This window comes from Panthera uncia, chromosome A2, assembly GCF_023721935.1.
Source record: "Panthera uncia isolate 11264 chromosome A2, Puncia_PCG_1.0, whole genome shotgun sequence".
NCBI classification, from domain to species: Eukaryota; Metazoa; Chordata; class Mammalia; order Carnivora; family Felidae; genus Panthera; species Panthera uncia.
In genome coordinates, this window is record NC_064816.1 from 73,351,208 (window position 1) to 73,369,834 (window position 18,627).

Below are 18,627 nucleotides of genomic sequence, written 5' to 3' on the forward strand. Positions count from 1 at the left end.
CTTCTTCTTCTTCTTCTTCTTCTTCTTCTTCTTCTTCTTCTTCTTCTAATTTTTCATATTTTCTAAATTTAATAAGCAGTTACATTGAAAACCTAAAGGAAAAAGAGGGGCGCCTTGGTGGCTCAGTCAGTTGAGCATCCAACTCTTGATTTCGGCTCAGGTCATGATCCCAGGGTCATGGGCTCAAGTCCCATGTTGGGCTCTGCACTGAGTGTGAAGCCTGCTTAAGATTCAATCTCTCTCTCTCTCTCTCTCTCTCTCTCTCTGTCCCCTCCCCCCCACATGTGTGTACGCTCTGCTTCTCTCTCTAAAATCTGAAGGAAAAAGAATATAATAAAAAGATACGGTGGTCAGGGAGTGTTAGGAGAACTTTCCTGAGCCCCTCCAGTAACTGTAGAGAAAGAAGTTATAGAAAGGGAAGTCTACATGTTGTATGGCTCAACCAAAGGACATTCTGGAAAAGGCAAAACTGTGGAGACAGTGAAAAAGATGAGTAGTTGCCAGGGGTTGAGGGGAGGAATGAAAAAAAAAGGTGGAGCAGAGAGAAATTTTAGGACAGTAAAAATATGCCGTACGACACTATAATGATGAATACGGGGCATTGTGCGTTTGTCCAAACTCACAGAATGGACACCACCAGGAGTGAGCCCCAATGTAAACTATGGACTTCAGTGTCTATGATGTGTCCATGTGGGTTCGTCAATGCTAACAAATGTACCAGCCTGGCAGGGATGTTGATAACTGGGGAGGCTGTGCCCGCGGGGGGGTGGGGGAGAGGGGCAGGGGGCATAAGGGACCTCTCTGGACCTTCTGCTTAATTTTGCTGTGAACCCAAAACTGTTTTAAAAAAATAGCCTTTTTTTAAAAAGTGAGTGAGAGATTCCACTAGGAGAGGTGGGGTTGCATGGGGAAGGCGGAATTTTTGCAAGTCAGGTTTTCTTGCTGGTCCACACGCACTTGTGATTCTGCCTCTGCAAAGGTCTATCTGATATTCCACTCGCTTGGTACATTCTTCCCAAGGTGCTTCTGAGCCCACAGATCTAAGTATCTGCTGACTGTTGACTAGAGGTGAGCTTATTTCTGTAAAACAGACTATCACTTGGAATGCTTGTGATTTTAACCTCTGACTGGGCCCCTGGAAGCTAGGATGTCAGTGAAGCTTAAATAAACCTGAATAAACACAGCCTGAAAACGTAGGGCTTTTAGTTCTCTTTGCTGTCTGTGGAGTCTCTTGACTATCCCACCCCCACTCCGGTGAGGATTTAGAGAGTAGTGCTTAAGTTTGACAAACCAGGGAACTGGAATCGGCTGAGGAGAGTTATTTTGTTCAAAGCTGGGCAGTGAGAGTCCTCAAGCCTCTCTGGTTATGACAGATCGAGAAGGAACAAGGCCTGTGTCATTGATTTCCATATCTGCCGAAATCCGTATCTATTTGATATGTGTATATGTGCATTCTTATTGGCATGTAAAGATACCTATTTCTCAAAATAAAGATTTCCGCACTTTGCCTCGCTTAAGAGTAATTTAAATTTACTTTATAAATAATTCAGCCAAGTTTTTCCGTTGAGTCCAATGAACTCCCAAGGTGAAATAAATGAATAATTGTATATTTATCTAATCTGACACATTAATATCTTACCTTAGAAAAGCAGCAAATGTTCTATTAAATCTTGACAAAACGCTGAATAGATTGCAACAAGTTCAAACCACCCAAGGACGGATAAATTCTGCCATCACACAGCTGACTGCAGAGATAACAAAAATTAAAAAGAACACTGTGCAGGTATTTCTGTACCCTCTTTGAAACTAACCTGAAAAAAATTTTGAATGTGGACACAGCATGGGTTTTTTTTGTGCCAGTGTGATGCTTGCCCTAACCCATCTGATAGGATGATTTTAGGATAAAATAAAATGATGGTGGCTTTATGCATTTAATTGATGTTCTTTTTTTTTAATGTTTTATTTTCGAGAGAGAGAGAGCGTGAGCTGGGGAGGGACAGAAAGAGAAGGACAGAGGATCTGACATGGGCTCTGTGCTGAGAGTAGAGAGCCCAGTGCAGGGCTTGAACTCATAAACCGTGAGATCATGACCTGAGCCGAAGTCAGATGCTCAACCAACTGAGCCACCCAGGCGCCCCAGTGTTCTATGGAGCTCTCACAGTATCACTTCATTCATTCTTGACCCCTCCCGGGGGAAGAAGCAGGTGCTACTGTCTGCTTATAAATGAGGAAACTGAGACTTAGGGAGGTTAAGTGACCTGCCTAAGGTCACGCAGCTTATTAAAGGTAGATTTGAGGCCGGAGTTTAATCCCTTCTGATTCCAGGGAAAGCCATAGACTTGTGAAAGCTCATGAGGCAAAGAAATAAAGCTAATTGTTGCCAGGGTTTTGTAACTCCCAGGTTTTGCATGAGAGCTCATCAGACTATCCTAAGACTGAAAGAATATCTTACCCTAAAGAAAGTGTCCCGTCCAGAGCACGGGACAGGGTGCAAAGCCATGGTTTAACCCACAGAATGGATCCGGGAGAGGAACCTAGCAGTGGAGGACAGGACAGGACCTAGTCCCAAGGTGTGTGAAGTGTCTTCCTCCAAGTCTCCACTCTCCAGTCTATTCCCTTCTCCATAGAATGCTGGTTCCTCGGTCTCTGCTCTGCAGCCGGGCTTTATAGGTAAATACATGCAATTTGAAAAGAAAAGCAGAAACAGACAGAACAGGAAGCAGTGCACCAGGAAGTAAAAGGGTTGGATATGAACCGGTTGCAAATATTGGGCAGCAGAGAAACCAAAGAAGGGCTCCAGGATTTCCCCTTCGAGGCATATACTCTAGAACAGGGGATGGCGAAATAGAGCCCACGGGCCAAATGGGCTCACTAACTGTTGTTTTTTTTTGGTTTTTTGTTTTTTTTTTATCCCAAATCATGAAGTCTTAGTGGAATACAGCCACACACTGTCGGTGGCTGCTTCTGTGCTACAGTGGCACAGAGTTGCATAGTTGTAATAAAGACTTTATGAACGACAGAGCACACAACATTTACTACCTGGTCCTTTACGGAAACAGTCCGTAGACTTGTACTCTAGAAAAATTTCCTCGTGTGTCCAAGGGCACAACAAGGGACTTCTATTTCTACAAATATGGTGCACCTGGGACCCCAAGGAGCCCTCCTAGTAGAAAAATACCCAAAATGTTGCATAGGATTTTTTTTTTATTTTAATACACAGCTGAATTAGTAAGAAATGGATGAACTCTTCAGAGGCCAACAGTGACAGGGAAGTCTGACGCCAGAGAGGTAATAAAGCATGAACCTGACGGCGGGCAGAGTGTATCTGCCAACCCCTGGTGCATGAGAGCTGTTGGTCTTAATGCTCACCAGGCAGAAGAGACAGAAAACAAAGCCCATTCAAGGAGAGAATAAGACCCCAAATGGAAAGGCAAAATTCTCAGTGAAATGTTAAACCTCTCCCCCCCAACACACACACACACCCTGGGAGGGCAGCCCCAGTAAGACACTGGGGCTGTAGGGAAGGAAAGTCTTGACTAAGAATTTCTACCCCCAAGCTGGCTTTCACAGGAATTTGAGGGTCAGATTCACACTACCTGTGTGGCCCCCCACAACCTAAGCTGAAAATGTCCCTTAAGGTGGTCCTGGGCTGCCCTCAGATGCCTGGCAGAGACAAACAAGGGAATTCACCTTAAAACAAAGACTCAAAAAAAATTCTCCCCAAACACATAAAAGAACAAATTGCCTGCCTCAAGCAAGAGTCATCAGAAATAGTAAACAACAGAATCAGAACACAAGAGACTGGGGATATACCATCATTGGATACAGAATACAAAATCATAATGTTTATTATGCTTGGGAAAATCAAAGAAGGCATGAAAGGACGACCAAAGAATGAGATACAAGAGATAACAGGGGCGTCTGGGCGGCTCAGTCGGTTGAGCATCCAACTCTTAATTTTTAATTTCGGCTTAGGTCATGATCCCAGTGTCGTGGGATTGAGCCCCGGGCTGAGCATGAAGCCCCGGGCTGAGCATGAAGCCTGCGTAAGACTCTCTCTCTTCCCCTCTCCCCGACTCACGCTCTCTCACTCCAAAAAAATAAATAAATAAAAAGGATATAACAGATGACCAGTCAGATTTGACTTCTATATATGACAAATGTAGTCACGGAAATAAGTATAAGGAACAAGTACACGGAATAAGTACAAATAAGTACAAATAAGTACACGGAACAAGTATAAGATGTTCATTATTGTTTGTAAGGGGGAAAAAAATTAGAAGCCACCTGCAATAAATAACCGGAGAATAGGAATATCAATTGTATATCCGAACAATGGAATGCTTTAAATTGCTAAAACGGAATAAACAAGAGCTATGCAAACTAGCCAAGATGAAGTATACAAGCATAACTTTGAATTAAAAATTTAAGGTGCAGAAAGAGACAGTATCATTTATTTGCATACAGTTAAAAAAAAAAAGAAATACCGCAGGTGTTAAAAATACCGACTTTGTAATAGTAAAAAAGCATGTAGAAATACACGGGGTGACGCATGTTAGATTCAGGAAAGTGGTTCCCTTTAGGGGGACAGAAGGGATGGGATGAGGGTCTTCACTCACTGGCAAGCGCTTTATTCTTAAACGGGCTGGAAAGTGCGTAGATACGGGTCATATTTGCTTTCACACCCACGCGTATGTCTAGGAATATTTTATTACAACTTTCTTTTGGGTGGAACTGAAAAACTGAAGGAATGATTTACTTTCCCTTCACACCTAGCTTATTTTCTGAAGGGCATAATTAGATCATTTGTTTTTGTGTGGTTTGTTACACGAAGAGACTTTCTCCTTTCTGGTCTTTCAATCGACAACAGGCTGAAAAGGAAGCCAAGGACACCGAGAACAAGCTGGACTCAGCAAAGCAGCAGTCGGTGCTGGAAGCTGGACTCTCCCAGCTGCGGACCACGTTGCAAAGGAACAGGGGGCGAGCAGCCCGCGTGAGAGCTCAGGCTGCATCGGCCCAACGCCAAGCTGGGGGCCTTGAACAGGTCAGTGGCCCCACCAGTGCCACCAAGAGCAGACAGTGCTTCTTTGAAGGATAATCCTTTAACCCCACCTCATGGTGCCATTTGTCAGCAGTTCCCTTAGTGCTGGACCCTGCTCAGTGGTGTGTGTTAGTCGGGATTCCCATGGGCATGAAGGCTCTTCTGTAACGGAGGGCTGTCTCCGGGGAAGACAAACGTCCTTTGACCATCCTAGGAGTGTTTCCTCCCCCTCATCTACTCCTCCTAGTACTTCTAGTGGTTTCCTGGTCTATTTTTCCCTCCCTTCCAAACATTCACAGTCTGTGCCGTGGGTCTATCTTGGGCGTATTTACCCTTTACTCTAGATAAATCACATAACCTATAATGAAAACAAGTGAAAGTCACCTGCCAAAGAGAACAGATCATTTTACAAAAGTCAGAGTGAGTTAATTAAACAGTTGTGGAAAATACCCTACTAATCTAGTTTGCTGAAAGAAACTATCAACTCATTTTCTTAGCAGGATATCTCTGGTTGGCTGCATTAATAGAGTAGCTTACACAAAGGAAAGATGTTCAAGTGTTTTTACAATTAGTCGGTTCTCTTGCTTTTAATTTCTAATGGGCAGGGTCACTCCCCCCTCGCCCCGCCCCCCACTTGGGACTTGAGCACACTTTCTATGAACAGAAGTCGAGAAAGGTACTTCCCGCCCACCCCCTCCCCATCTCCATGGGGCCTTCCTGGCCTTCACTCATCTATTTAACATTCTAGACTGTCAGCCACGCGAGCTGACCCCAGAGATGTCCATTCTAACACTGAGGGAGCTCTGGACACTAACACATATATACTTCGCTTCCTGCCTCATTTCTCTCTTACCTATTTGCCAGCCAAATAACGTATCGTTGCTACTAAATCTTTGCCACTCACTCTGCCCTTCATCCTGTACAGGCAGCTGTCTGATCCAGCTGAACCAAAGATTTGTCAAAGGCAGGATTGCGTCAGTTCTGTCCTCTGTATCTCCCACCTTAGCTAGTTTAGCACAAACAATCGGTGCTTCCTAAATCATTGCCTTAACATGGAATTAACATTGCTATTTTGTAACCAAGCAGTTTTATGTTTAATTAGCTAAAGCTGAGGATTTTTTTTCAGTCTAAAAAAAAAACATTGCAAATAAAAGCCCTGTTGGAAATATCAGGGTGACTCCAGCATATTGACCAGATCATGGTTTCCGCTTGCCCCTTTTGTGAACGGTATCAGGCAACTATCACACCCGTATACACGCTTTATAAATATTTTCTGGTGATGGGAGCATTTCTCTGTTATAGGAGTTTGCAGAGCTAAACAACCAATATGCTGTTCTGCAGCATAAGACAAGTGCCACAGGACTGACAAAGGTAACATTAGGTAAAGTGGAACAGCTGAAAGAGGCGGCAGAAAAACTGGCCATAGATACAGAAGACAAGATAAGAAGAATAGCAGGTATTTCTTCCTTTTTTGTAGCTTTCTGGAGGTCTAAGTGGCAGGTGAAATTGTCCATATTTAAAGTGTACACTGTGACAATTTGATGGGCATATATGTTGTAAAATGATCGCCACAATTACGTTAATCAACAGCAGCCCGCATACTTTTTATGGTAAGAATGTTTAACATCTACTCATATATGCAATAGAATATTATTAACTAGACAGCACCGCACTGACCATGCAATCCCCAGACTTTTTCATCTTAAAACTGAACCCTTTTACCAAGCTCTCCCCGTTTCCCCAACCCACCAGACCCTGGCAGCCACCATTCTCTCTGCTTCTAGGAGTTCAACTTTTTTTTTTTTTTTTTTTGGATTCCACATGAATCTATGAGTGAGATCATATAGTATTTGTCTTTCTCTCTCCAGCTTATTTTCACTTAGCATAATGTCCTCCGGGTTCATCTATGTTGTTGCAAATGGCAGAATTTCCTCCTTTTTTTATGGCTGAATTACACACACACACACACACACACACACACACACACACATTTTCTTCATTCATTAATGGACACTCAGGTTGTTTCCATAGTTTATTTATTGTGAATAATGCTGCAATGAACATGGGAATGCAGATATCCTCTTTGAGATATGGATTTTATTTCCTTCAGAGAGATACCCAGAAAGGGGATTGCTGGATTATATGGGAGTTCTCTCTATTCTATCACATGCTCCACCAATGTGACAATAACAGAGTGCCGCACTTCCCTGGTAGAATGTATACCAATTGATCATGACACAGTTCAACCACATATGAGTCCACTGAGGAAAGGAAGGAGGAATGGGGTCAGTGCCTTGGGGACCGCAGTGTAACAAGCCACTTGCATGGTTTTACTTCAAAGGGTATCATCGAGCCTGCATTTCTGTGTTCATCAGAACAAACTGGCATGGCCTTTGGTCAACCTGAAATGCCCTTTTCCGAACCCACTGTTTCTCAACCCAGGGTGATTTTATCTCCTTCCCTGGGGACAAAAACGTCTGAAAACATTTCTGCTTGTCACACCTAGGGGGTTCCACCGGCATCTAGTGGATGGGGGCCGGGGGCACAGGTAATCATTCCATGATGCACAGGACAGCCCCACAGTGAACAATTATTTTACCCAGAGAATCAGTAGTGTGGATGTTGAGAAACTTGAAACACCCCGTCCTAACCTATGCTTCCTATTTTCCCCTCTCATGCAAATAACTGTTTTGGAGTCCATATGATCTAGACCCCAAGGCACTGGTCATCCTACAGAGATCTGTAGGCAGCATTCTAGAAGGAATCATAGTCCAGACAAGGATTTTGATCAAAAATGGACATTTAGATGCGCACAAAGTGTAGTAAATACAGAATGCATACAGTCAGAAAGTTCATCAGAATCTTCTTCCCCTACAACTTGTACTCATGGTTTTTCTAGGCAGTCATCATGCCCTTAACTGCTTCTAAATCATCAAGAAATACCAAATGATGAGTGGTCTAGTTTCACTTTTGGTTGTATTTGTATTGTCTCCAAAACTTTAAAGTGAATCATATTCATTTGGAATGTAAATAACTCTCAAAATATTCAAACAACCGAGACTCCTCCTGTATAATGCTTCTTTGTTATAAAATGAGTCTTTGGCCTTAGAATCACTTATATTCCCACTATGACAGGGAACAAAATGAGAACACACCATTGGTGTGGGCCAAAGTCAGGAAAAATACATCCCACCCTGTTACCATTCATTATCTCTGGGGAGGGGGAGAGTAAAGAGGAAAATGCTACTTTTTCTATTAATGTAATTGTTTATATAATTTACATCTTTTACATTTATGTAATTTACACAGTTTTCACTTTCCATATTTTCCTAACAATTTTGAGAAGAAATTAACTAGGAAAGAGTCAAAAAGACAGAGCGGTTTTTATTGTGCCCTCCATAAGCAATACCATGAAAATCAGTTGCTGTTATTCATACAACTTCGTCCTTACTGTAGGAGCAAAAACGTGGGGAGAACATTTTCTGTCTTGTGTTTTATGTTGAGGCCCAAACTGTTTCCACGTATTCCCATAGCCTCAAACTCTCAACAGTTTTTGAAATTTGCTTGGAAGAGAAGTTAGGGGCCTTCTAAGAGAAGTCTAAAATAACACACTCCACTTTCTTGGCTCTGTTTTGAGAGCTGTTTTGACAGCTCAACAAGGTAGGAAAAGAAGACATTGGTTTGGCCACCTTCCTGATTCTGCCACTCGAGAAGGGTCTGAACCCCAACAGCTGTGCTCTGGTCGTACCTGTTAGGAAGAAGTGCCCATGGGACCCCAGAAGGGAGCCCTTATTTACGTTGGCAGGGTCAAGGTTGAGTGAGAATGGACCCCAGTCCACAGCCAGGGTCCCTTTATAGTCCTTTGTGTCATTCAGGGTCCCAGCGAGAAATAGGAAGCACACCTGGGTAGAATTCTGGATTATATATGTGTATATATATATATATATATATATATATATATATATATTAATGTTTATTTCTGAGAGAGAGAGAGAGAGACAGAGCATGAGTGGGGGAAGGGCAGAGAGAGAGGGAGACACAGAATCTGAAGCAGGCTCCAGGTTCTGTCTGAGCCGTCAGCACAGAGCCTGACACGGGGCTCAAAGCCACGAACCGCAAGACCATGACCTGAGCTGAAATCGGATGCTTAACTGACTGAGCCACCCAGATGCCCCTGGATCGCATACTTATAAACAGAGTGGGCTCTGTTATCTATTTGTTGTGTAACAAAGCACTCCCAAATTTAAGGGCTTAACACAGCAGCCGTGCATTATTTATCTGTGGCTTTCTGCGTGGCTGTTCTGTGGGTCTGTCCTGAGTTCTTCAAGCAGGTGCTCTCAGCTCCTGGGTCAGCTGGCTAGTCTGCCTGGGGCCGGGCTTGACTGAGATACTGGACCGTTTTCTCCAGGGTCTTTTATCCCAGGCTGCCTTACTGCTGCTTGTATTGAATTCCATGAGAATGAGCACAGAAACTGCAAGGCCCCTGTGGTCCTGTACGTTTCTTTCCCTTCATACTGGTCAAAACAACATGCGGTGCTGGACCTGGTTTGAGGGGGGAGGGCAGATAGCCTCTGCTTCTTGATAGGAGGAACTCTAAAAACCACCCAGGAATTCAGAGAATCTGCTAAGGGTGTGGAGGTACCTGGTGACAGGCAGCAATGAGAAGCCATCAGTGTCCCTGGGCCTGAAGGGGCAGGGGAAGCAGGAGGGCCAGAGCCCTGAAGTAGCTCTATGAAGGCTGGAGCCAGAGGCAGGGGGGCCACCTTTGCAGGCTGGGCGGACAGATGCATAAACTGCCAGAAGCCTGCTTCTCCACGGGGACCGTCTGCTCGCCCGCCCCCTCCCCCTACCATCACTTCCCAGAACTGTCCAGGGGCCAAGTGTGAATGAGACCCAGAGATCAAGGGAGCCAGATGATGTCACCCACTGAGGCCAGCTTTCCAGGACAGAGCAGGACGGAGAATGGATGTGGTCAGGCAAACGAGGAGTAACCCGCATAGCCTCACTCACTTATGTGGCGGAAACAGAGGGGGCTTTTCTCCTTTTAGAACAAATCCCCTACCAGTGCTGGATCTCCTTTTCATTCCCAAGTGACCTGTATTTAAGTTTCTAGAGACAGAATGCTCGCCACCTTCCATAACAGCTCTTTCTTTGAACAGCTGCGACTGCTAGAAAGTTCTTTATAAATCAGACAAAATCTTCCTTCCTGGAACTTTCACCTGCTGGTTTCATTCTGTTTCCTCAGGATGACAAAAAACACCCACATTTCAGATGTCTTCAGCACTCTGGTTCCTTCCTCTAGACACACGCTCCAGGCTAGTGTGACAATTCCCCCAGGCCACCCGATCACCCAGGTGTGATCTGTCCAGGTGAAGCAGGACATTTATTTTCCTTCTTTAAGAAGTTCCTCATCAGGGGCGCCTGGGTGGTTCAGTCAGTTGAGCACCTGACTTCGGCTCAGGTCACGATCTCACGGTTTGTGAGTTCCAGCCCCATTTGGGGCTCTGTGCTGACAGCTCAGAGCCTGGGGTCTGCTTCCGATTCTCTGTCTCCCTCGTCTCTGCCCCTCCCCCACTCACCCTCTGTCTCTCTCACTCTCGAAAATAAACATTAAAATTAAAAAAAAAAGTGAAGTTAAAACAGCAAGAACAAACATTTGGAAATATGCACCAAATCCAATCAAGGCTCATCATTTGTCTTTTCATTTCTAATGAATTCTAACTCGTTTTAGACTGACATTGATAAATGCCATTAGATAGAAACTACTTTTTAGACAAAAATATCAACTTTTCTGCCCTGATTTGTGTGAAAACCTCAAGAAGTCTGGTGAAAATAAACATTTTGTCCGTGGAATCAAAACGCAAAGCTAAATACATCTTTAAGAGACCCGTAAATCCCTGTGTAAGGTATAAGGCGGGTATCCAGTTTCCAAACCAGACCAAAACCAAATACATCCTGTACTTCATTTTCTTGTTTCAGATTTAGAAAAGAAGATCCAAGATTTGAATCTGAGTAGACAAGAAAAAGCTGACCAACTGAAAGAGTTAGAAGATCAAGTTGTTGCCATTAAAAATGAGATTGTTGAGCGAGAAAATAAATACGCTGCTTGCTACAGTTAGGCAGAGGGGAAGTACGAATCACCTGTGCCTTCTTTTCTGGCTTCTGACAAGTAAACCTGAGGAGGTGTGCTGAACGTGAGAAACAGGAATGGTCAGTCCTGCCTGCCTCCCCGTCCCGAGCCCGGTCCTTGCCAGAGATCTGAGCTGGGCCCAGGCAATGCTGTTCCGCATGGAATAGAAAGGGGGAAGCAGAGAAATCGCCTCTGGCTTGAGAAACCTTTCCTCTTGCCTTCCTTTCTCTTTCATAACCTAAAAATAATTTGTTACATATGGCAAGCACAAATCTAAATAAGTGTTCTATTTACTAATCATCATTTCAGTCAAGCGAAACTAAATGTGAAATGACTTGCTAGGGGCTGGGGGACAAGGGGAAAAGTGTTACTAATCAGTGGGCATAAAGTTCCAGTGAAGCAACGTGAATACGTTCTAGAGTTCTGCCTTACATTACACGTAAGTCAAGGATAACGTATTGCACACTTACAAGTGTGTTAAGAAGGTAGATCTCACGGTGCCTGCGTGGCTCAGTCGGTTGGGCATCCAACTCTTGATTTCAGCTCAGGTCATGATCTCATGGTTTGTGAGATCCAGTCCCACATCAGGCTACCCATTAGCAGTGTGGAGCCTGCTTGGGATTCTCTCTCTCCCTCTCCCTCTCTGCTTTTTCTCTGCTTGTGCTCTCTCTCTCACTCTCAAAATAAATAAATAAACTTAAAAAAAAAAAGAAGGTAGATCTCATATTAAATGTTCTTACCACAATAAAGTAAAATAAATTTAAGCAAATGAAGTTAAAATAAGTCAATGTCTCTAACACTAGAATGGAATAAATCTGGATGGCATGTGCTAGCTTGTCCTGTATTTGGATTTGCGCTATGTACGAAACTATCACTCTATCGTGAGTAAAATGCATAGAATTCAAAATGTAATTAAAAAAATTTTTTTTTACATTAATTTTTTTTTTGAGAGACAGAGAGAGACAGAGCACAAGCAGGGGAGGGACAGAGAGAGAGGGAGACATAGAATCTAAAGCAGGCTCCAGGCTCTGAGCTGTCAGCACAGAGCCCGAAGCAGGGCTCGAACCCATGAACCGTGAGATCATGACCTGAGCCGAAGTCAGATGCTTAACCGACCGAGGCACCCGGGCGCCACCAAAATGTAATTTTTATACCCGCTTCCCTACATATCCATTCTCTCAACCAAAGAATTCCACCCTCCCCAAATGGCATTGGAACAATATTTAAAAAGATAAATATTGAACTACTTTTCATAATTTGTCTGTAAGCATTTTTGCTGCAAAATCTGATTTTTGAAAGAGTAGCAATCCTGCTGTTATTGTTTGGTATGAAAGATCGGGTTGTCTCATTTCCAATTAGGTCTATGAGTCCACATTAACTTGTTTTGCATGTCTGCTATATAACAGAGCACAGTGCTTCTATTTGTGAAAGTTGTCCTTCAGCAGGGTTATTTTAAGGGAATCTAGCCCCTCATTTTTGCATAAGAAATAATGGACACTGACACTGCCATATGAAAGAGGAAAGCAGCTGGAACCATGTCCCTTAAAGACTGACTCATAAAAACTGGATTTAAACATTTAACGAAGGGGGCTTTAGGATTACATAGAATTATGACATTTCTTAAAACATAGATTATTTAGGAAAATTGCAGTTTCCCGGGAGATCCTGAAGAATGGAATCACATTTTTCTACCGGAAAGACCCCCCAGAAATCTCTCTTGAAACATGATTGTAATGTTCTTACACTTTTGGAAACTTCTACGAAAACAAATGACACACGGAGTTGAACACTAGACTGTCACAATGTCTACGTTGTTTGCTCCAACGTACAGAGTGGAACACACTCCAGCTTTCCCACCAGGACACTGACTTCCACCTTTGAATGGGTGGTTGACTTTCCAAGCATGGGTATCTGTCTGCAACAGCAACACTCAACCGTTTTACCTTTTTAGTGTTTGGAGACTATGCAAGTACCAGCCAGAGAGTGTGGAAAGGGTTGAAGAGGAAGGAGTTTCTGTCTTCTGACCAGGAGGCTATTGAGGTCACCCCGGGCAGCGAATTCCCCAGCGCTGAGGAAAGCACGGGAATCAAGTGCAAGAGCAAGATAAACCCACCATCTCTCCTCCAGGCCTCCGGAGATGAGGGATCCCGGTTGGAGGAGGTTAGGAAGTATGTGATGTATTTTGGAAAGACTGTAATCAAAAAGTGGTTATGCTTTCTAAACTTTGGTGTTTAATAAGCCTTGGTTATCTTAAAAAAATGGGCATATGCAAAAAATCTTCTTCCTGAAATAAATCATTTGTAACTTGTATTGTTTGCTGTATCGGTTGTTCAAGAAGTGACCCAGGCAAAGATTCGGTGAAACGGTATCTTTTATACGTTGCAGAGTCACCTGAAAATGTGTGGCAAGATCTACTGTAAGACTTAGTTGAACCTGCATATTAAGAAAATAATCTTGGGGCGCCCGGGAGGCTCAGTCGGTTAAGCGTCCGACTTCAGCTCAGGTCACGATCTCACGGTCCGTGAGTTCGAGCCCCGCGTCGGGCTCTGGGCTGATGGCCCGGAGCCTGGAGCCTGCTTCCAATTCTGTGTCTCCCTCTCTCTCTGCTCCTCCCCCGTTCATGCTCTGTCTCTCTCTGTCTCACAAATAAACGTTAAAAAAAATTAAAAAAAAAAAAAAGAAAATAATCTTATTTTTTATTTTTTTCAACGTTTTTTATTTATTTTTTTGGGACAGAGAGAGACAGAGCATGAACGGGGGAGGGGCAGAGAGAGAGGGAGACACAGAATCGGAAACAGGTTCCAGGCTCCGAGCCATCAGCCCAGAGCCTGACGCGGGGCTCGAACTCACGGACCGCGAGATCGTGACCTGGCTGAAGTCGGACGCTTAACCGACTGCGCCACCCAGGCGCCCCAAGAAAATAATCTTAAACAGAGGGGCAGAAAAGCTTTGTGAATAATTTGTTATAACACTCCTTATATTAAAAATGCAAAGAATCCAAATAACCAACAATAAAAGACCAGTTAAATATTATGATTTTACCAGTCTGGTTCTTGGATGCAAACATTGAAAACCAACACGAGCTCATCATGCAGGAAACGGCTTTATTTAAACGTAATCTAACAGCACATAAAATGGGAGAAATGGCTGGAGAGACTGCAACCAAGGACAATTATGCCTCTGGGAACACGTCTGAGGTCACACTCCCGGAAATCCCGGGTGAGGATGCTAATGCTGTCCCTACTAGACATTCTAACCATCTAGTTAATTCTCCACTGTCTTGCATCTTGCATCATTCTCTCATGACTCAACATCCCTGGGAACACTTTCCAGCCTGAGCCTCTTCATGTGCCCTGGCCACCAGAGAGAAGAGAGAATGTCCGCCTCCTTTAGCTTGGGTAGTAGGAGGGGGGTTTCGCCTCCACCAGTCTCTGGAATCTTACAAGGTAGGAAGTATTTTGTTGCCAAGCATCAAAAAATTATAAATTTCCATTATAATCTGACTCTTCCTAATATCATGATGCATTCTCCATCCCCCTTTTGATTCTAAAACCAAAACAAATGCTTCCAGGGGCACCTGGGTGGCTCAATCGGTTAAGCATCCAACTTCCGCTCAGGTCATGATCTCTTGGTTCATGAGTTCGAGCCCTGCGTCTGGCTCTGTGCTTACAGCTCAGAGCCTGGAGCCTGCTTCAGATTCTGTGTCTCCTTCTGTCTCTGCCCCTCCCTTGCTCTCTCTCTCTCTCTCTCTCTCAAAAATAAACATTAAAAAAATTTAAAAACACAGATTGAGATTGCAAACTTCGTCTCTGTGACTCCTCAAGAGGATGTATTAGGATTGATGCTTTTCTTCCCTTGCTACTCATTCCACGTTCCCTCTGCCTTCAGCAAGCATCTCTTTGCCAGTTAGAGTGACCCAAACCTCCTTTCCTGAGGATTCTGTCTTTGAAGGTCCTTCAAGTACAGGGGTAGAGTGCTCTTACATTTTGCCCTTGGATGTGGCAGGACTGGATTGTGGAGATTGTAGTCACATGCCTCTAGGCTGCCACTGTGTAACAGCAGCCCTTTAAGAGTTGAGATCAAGTACCCCAATCCAAAGCATAATTCCCCCCTTTTTTAGCCTGTTTATCCTCTAACATGAGGACCCAGAAATAGCTGGGTATTTGCGTGTTTTCCAATTGAATGGTGCAACTATTGTGTCGTCTAGTAAGAACATACTTCCTTAGAGACCAGAACCCAAAGTCAGGTATAGGAAGTAACATTTGGCCTGCGAGTCATTTGGATGTAACTGTGAACAGTGTCACACAGACTTTCACTCTCTGTTGGTTTTAGATCCATGTATACTGCATAGGAGAAGGCTCCATCAGCTTTCATGGAAGCAGGCATGGCTCTGTCTGGCATCCGCATGAATACATTTTCTTTTTTTTTTAAGTTTATTTATTTATTTTGAGATGGGGGGCTGTGAGAGAGGGGGAGGGGCAGAGAGAGAGAAGAGAGAGAGAATCCCAAGCAGGGTCCGCACTGTCAGCGCAGAGCCCGATGTGGGGCTCAAACTCACAAACCGCGAGATCATGACCTGAGCCGAAGTTGGATGCTCAACTGACTGAGCCACCCCAACATGATATACATTTTCTTTGCCTTGGTTACAATTTTTCTAATTGTTTCCTATACTTGAGTTGACTGAACGCTACATCTACCCAGCACTGGGAAGTCTCTTGAGGTGTGTGAGGGACCAGTAAGAGAGAAGTCTAGATGAATTCTGTGCATCTCAGAGCAGGGGTTGAGTGAAGGGCAGGAGACAGCCAAGACTGAGACCGAGAGTAGTGGCCGGGCTTATAGAGACTGGGACCGGCAAGACCCAATAACAGGGCAGCAGACAGGATCTAAGACTCTGAATGTGGAAGGGAGAGCAAGATGGTGGACAGCGCACTGGGTAGGTCACACACGGTGTGGGTCAGAGGTCAGAAACATTTGTAAACCAGCTAGTCTCAGCAGAAAATCATTACGGAATGGGAATGCAATCTGGTGCAACCACTCTGGAAAACAGTATGGAAGTTCCTCAAAAAACTAAAAATAGAACTTCCCTACGACCCAGCAATTGCACTACTAGGCATTTATCCAAGGGATACGGGTGTGCTGTTTCAAAGGGACACACGCACCCCAATGTTTATAGCAGCACTATCAACAACAGCCAAAGTATGGAAAGAGCCCAGATGTCCATCGATGGATGAATGGATAAAGAAGATGTGGTGTGTGTGTATACACACACACACACACACACACACACACAATGGAGTATTACTTGGCAATCAAAAAGAATGAAATCTTGCCATTTGCAACTACGTGGATAGAACCGGAGGGTATTATGTTAAGTGAAATTAGTCAGAGAAAGACACAAATCATATGACTTCACTCATATGAAGACTTTGAGACAAAACAGATGAACATAAGGGAAGGCAAACCAAAATAATATAAAAACAGGGAGGGGGACAAAACAGAAGAGACTCATAAATATGGAGACCAAACTGAGGGTGGCTGGAGGGGTTGTGGGAGGGGGGTGGGCTACATGGGCAAGGGGCACTAAGGAATCTACTCCTGAAATCATTGTTTCAGTATATGCTAACTAATTTGGATGTAAATTTAAAAAAATAAAAAATTAAATTAAAAAAATTAAAAAAAAATCATTATGAAAGATCAGGACACAGACCACATGAGGCAGCTGCTGTGGTCCATTAAGGAAACCACTCTATCTTCTCCTAAATTAGAAACCGATCTCAGGTGAAGGGCAGCTCAGGGCCAATAGTTACTTGCAATTAGCCCAAAACACCAAGATGCAAAAGGAAGTGAGGGGAAACCAAAAGCAGATCTTGCCAAGACCAAACAAGCCCGAGGGGGAACAGGCTAGAAATTGCTATTCAATATCCCTTCTCTCCCTTCATTCTTTGGGTAATAGGACTCCTCCACGTTTTAACTGGGTCCACGGCTGCCTAGTTCGAGAAACCGTACTTCTCAACCTCCCTTGCAGTTCAGTGTGACCATGTGACTGAATTCTGGCCAGGAGGATAGTAGGGGAGAGTGTTGTATGCGACCTCAAGGACACAACCTTAAAAGGAAGTTGTTCACCCGCTGCGGTAGGCAGAATAGTGGCCCTCAAAATGTGTCCACGTCCTAATCTCCTTAGCCTGTAACTGTTACATCATATGGCAGAGGGAAATTAGGGCTGCAGATGGAGTTGCGGTACTGACAGCTGACCCTGAAATCTGGCAATTAGCCTGGATTATCCAGGTGGGTCCAATGTAATCGTAAGAGTCCTTAAAAGTGGAAGAGGGAGGCGGAAGAGGGAGGCAGAAAAGGAATTCGGCGAGATGTCAGCATCAGGAGGGTTTGGGCTGATGTTGCTGTCCTTCAAGATGGAGGACAGGCACCATGGTGAACGTAAGTGGACCTTAGAAGCTGGAAAAAGCAAGGAAAGGGATTCTTCTCCACTGCCTCCAGAAAAGAGCACAGCTATGCACGCCACACTTTGATTTTAGCCCAGTGAGATGTGTACCAGACGTCTAACCTATAAAAATGTAAGCTAAACATGCCCTTTTAAGCTACTATGTTTGTGGTAACTGGTTCTAGCAGCAACAGGAAACTAATACAGTCTCCATTTCTTTTTCCCCTTCAAGTGGGTTGGAATACGGTGAGCCAGGTATAACCCTGTAGATGAGGATCATACTGGTGGGAAAAAAAGCAAAAGAAACTTAAGTCCCTAATTGACTAGCAGTCAGGGTTCCGGCATGATGCAGAGGGTACAAGCGGGTACCGTTTCATCAGGGAATGGTGGACAAAGATGTGGTCAGAGTGGAGGAAAACTATAAAAGGACAGCAGGAGACGGGGGTCATCAGCACACTTGGCCATGGGTGAGGAAAGACGGTAACAACTGGGAATCAGAGAGCGTGTGTAGGAAGGCCGCTCACCAGGTTCCATGACCCTTGGTAAAGGGAGACAGCCAGTCATGACCACCTTGCAGAGGATGTTGGGGCATAAAGACCTGATGCCGCCCTCCCCAGTCACAGCCAGTCTCTCGTTAGTGCTTCCTGTTTGCGAAACCAAGATATCAGACTGATGCTGCCCATGTAGACCAGCCTCCTGGGGCTTAGGGGAGACACAATGACCATGTGCAGTACAGCTGTCTATGCCTGGCTCCTGTGGGCTACCTGCCAGCTTGAACTTGTACCAGATAGAAAAGCAAACCTCTCCTGTGATGTCACTAGGACCTTGGTCTCTGTGAAACAGCTGAACCAACATCCCTTTAGGATCTCTGGGACACTCGCGGAGTCCAAACCCTCCCCTGACTGCTACAACAGTCCCCTCTCTGTCCCACAGCATGGGGACAGTGGACTAAATTCTGGCCTGTCCCCTACGTGACTTCTCACGATTCACAGCCTCTCTGAATTTCATGTCCTTATT

At 44.3% G+C, this 18,627-nt stretch overlaps 1 protein-coding gene across 1 annotated transcript in view; it reads left to right on the forward strand.

Annotated features, from left to right (window-relative positions):
* LAMB4 (laminin subunit beta 4) overlaps positions 1-12,018 on the forward strand; it is a 109,419-nt gene extending 97,401 nt beyond the window's left edge. Inside the window, exons 33-36 of the mRNA XM_049641329.1 lie at positions 1,645-1,783; positions 4,871-5,044; positions 6,344-6,497; positions 11,021-12,018. Coding sequence (XP_049497286.1) covers positions 1,645-1,783; positions 4,871-5,044; positions 6,344-6,497; positions 11,021-11,160 — 607 coding nt within the window. The 3' untranslated portion in view covers positions 11,161-12,018. The remainder of the gene's footprint in view (positions 1-1,644; positions 1,784-4,870; positions 5,045-6,343; positions 6,498-11,020) is intronic.
* Positions 12,019-18,627: the final 6,609 nt, after the last annotated feature.